The 2,614-nt window shown below is 58.7% G+C and overlaps 1 protein-coding gene across 2 annotated transcripts in view; it reads right to left on the bottom strand.

The window, feature by feature from the left end:
* Window positions 1-2,614, bottom strand: part of RPTOR (regulatory associated protein of MTOR complex 1) — a 105,682-nt gene that overhangs the window by 2,396 nt on the left and 100,672 nt on the right. For both annotated transcript variants that reach the window (XM_031064651.1, XM_031064652.1), the window contains exons 33-34: window positions 2,070-2,186; window positions 1,202-1,331 (exon numbers count right to left, since the gene is read on the bottom strand). In XM_031064651.1, coding sequence (XP_030920511.1) covers window positions 1,202-1,331; window positions 2,070-2,186 — 247 coding nt within the window. The remainder of the gene's footprint in view (window positions 1-1,201; window positions 1,332-2,069; window positions 2,187-2,614) is intronic.

The raw sequence follows: 2,614 nt of genomic DNA, 5'->3' as shown, positions 1-2,614 counted from the left end.
CCAGCCTGCTGCCGTTCCCTCCTGTCAGGAGCTGTGCAGAGCCACAAGGGCCCCCTGATCCCCCTGTTCTCCAGGCTGAGCCCCTTCCCAGCTCCCTCAGCCCCTCCTGGGGCTCCATCCCTTTCCCAGCTCCCTCAGCCCCTCCTGGGGCTCCATCCCTTTCCCAGCTCCCTCCTGTGACCCACTCCAAGGTCCAGGTGTGGAGCAGTGCCTGGCACAGGTGACAGTGACCCAGCTGCTCCACAGCTCTGCAGGAGTTATGGGCCCATTTCAGTCACAGGGACAAATTATGGGCACCATTAGTTGCCAACTGCCAGCATAATTTCTCTAAATGACCGCAAATCTGCTCGTTAGGAGCCATGGCTGGGCTGAAAATGAGAATTTCCTGCAGTGAGGGGACCTGGCCCCTCCGGACAGGGCTCTGCTTTGCTTGTTTAAAGAGCAAACTGCTCTTCCCATTACATATTAAATATTTGTGAGCTGATCTGCAGATTTCTAAAACAACTCTTGTAACTCTCCCCTTGGTTTTCCCATCCATTCATTGTTTTCTCAGGTTTTCCAGCTGCTCCATTTATTCTCCTCCCTGGGTGAGCAAAGCCCACCATGCAGAAGGGACCTCCCTCCTCCTTGAGCAGCACCCAGACTCTCTGCAAGCACTGCAGAGCCCCTCAGCTGGGACAGACCCCAACATCTCCTTTTGTTCTGCCCCATTCCAGCAGGGACAGACCCCAATATTTTCCTCTGCTCTGCCTCATTCCAGCTGTGACACTCCAGAATCTCCTGCTCTGCCTTACTCCAGCTGTGAGGCAGAGATTCCAGACTCCAGAATCTCCTTTTGTTCTCCCTCATTCCAGCAGTGACAGGCCCCCAAATCCCCTTTTTCTCTGCCTCATCCCAGCTGTACCAGCTCATGCCTTTAATTCCACAGCTCTCCCATTTTCCTGAGGTGCACTTTCTGCCTGCCCAGCACCAGCCTCAGGTGAGAGCAGCCCAGTGAGGCAGCTGGGAGTGAACAAGCCCAGGAATTCAGGAACTGGGGAGCGCTGCTGGCACCTCGGACAGCTCCCGAGGCCGGGATGGGGCTGCAGCTCAGCTGGAAGGGCTCGGGAGCTGCTGGAACCTGCTGGGCTGGGCTGGGACAGCTCCCCTCGCCCCGGGGGGGTCCCTGTGCCACCCCCCGGGGCAGCAGCAGGGTACAGACCCAGTGAGGGTGGAAGGCCAGGCAGCTGATGGCTCCCACTCTCTGGCCCATGAAGCCATCGTAGTACTTGATGTTGTTGATGAGCTCCCCGTTCCCGTTGTAGATGGCAGTGAACTGGTTCATGGAGCCACTGGAAGGGAAGAGACACAACTGGAGTCACTGGGAGGGGACAAAACTGCTGCTGCAGCCCCTGGCTGAGCTGTGGGCCAGGCCATGTCCCCGAGTGGGACAGCATTCACTGGTGGCCAGAACCACAGCGGTCACCTGGGACAGGAAAACACAGACAGCTGATGCCCCAACACACCCAGAGCACCCCAAACTGGCTGTGGAGCAGCTGCTGGTCCCCAGGCAGAGCCCACAAATACAGAACACGGACCCAGTGTCCAGGGTTCACTGAGGGACAAAAAAGGGGTAAAACTCCTGAGCAGCAAGCACAGGAAAGAAGCTGCACTGCTGGGGTGGGGTTAAAGCAGAAGAGCCAACAGCACCCCATGAATGATGTCTGTGGAGACAAACCATCCTCTCCAGGGATCCTGGAATCACAGAATGGCTGGGATTGAGAGGGACCTTAAAGCCCACCTTGTTCCACCCCCTGTCATGGCAGGGACACCCCCACTGTCCCAGGCTGGCCTTGGGCACTGCCAGGGATCCAGGGGCAGCTCCAGCTTCTCTGGGCACCTGTGCCAGGGCCTGCCCAGCCTGCCAGGAAGCATTTCCCCAGTGTCCATGTACCCCTGCCCTCTGGCAGTGGGAAGCCATCCCCCTCACCCCAGCACTCCAGGCCCTGCTCCCTGCCTGTGATCACCCTGGAGCCCCCCCGTGCTCCCTGCAGGGCTCCCTGAGCTGCAGGGATGGCAGCAGCACTCACCAAGCAAACAGGTTGGCCTGGGGGTGGATGTCCAGGGCCGTGAGCCCCTTGACAATCTGCAGCACCTTCATGGACTCGGGCATGCGGGGGTCGAAGAAGCGCACGTCCCCGTTGACACTGCAACACAGAGAGCCAGGCTGGGACAGAGCCACAGAGCCCCTCAGAGCCCCCCAGAGCCCCCCAAAACCACAGGGAATGCAGCTGTGGGGCTGCCCATGGGCCAGTCCCCTCCATGGGGCACTGGGACAGGGAACAGACAGGGCTGGGTTCCACCAGGGCCAGGATCTGATCCCATCCACAGCACGTTCTGTGCTGAGGGAACAGCTGGGAGTGACCCCAAACTGCTGATCCCACGGTGCTGATCACAAATTGCTGATCCCAAATCCCTGATCCCTCACTGCTGATCAATCACTGCTAATCCCACACTGATAATCCCACACTGATGATCCTAAATTGCTGATCAATCAATCATTGCTGATCCCTCACTGATCCTTCCCTGCCTCTCTCAGTCCCAGCCCACTGCTGAGTGTGCCCTCCCTGCTCTG

This window comes from Geospiza fortis, unplaced genomic scaffold (assembly GCF_000277835.1).
Source record: "Geospiza fortis unplaced genomic scaffold, GeoFor_1.0 scaffold546, whole genome shotgun sequence".
Taxonomy (NCBI): Eukaryota; Metazoa; Chordata; class Aves; order Passeriformes; family Thraupidae; genus Geospiza; species Geospiza fortis.
This window is presented reverse-complemented; position numbering and strand designations above follow the sequence as displayed.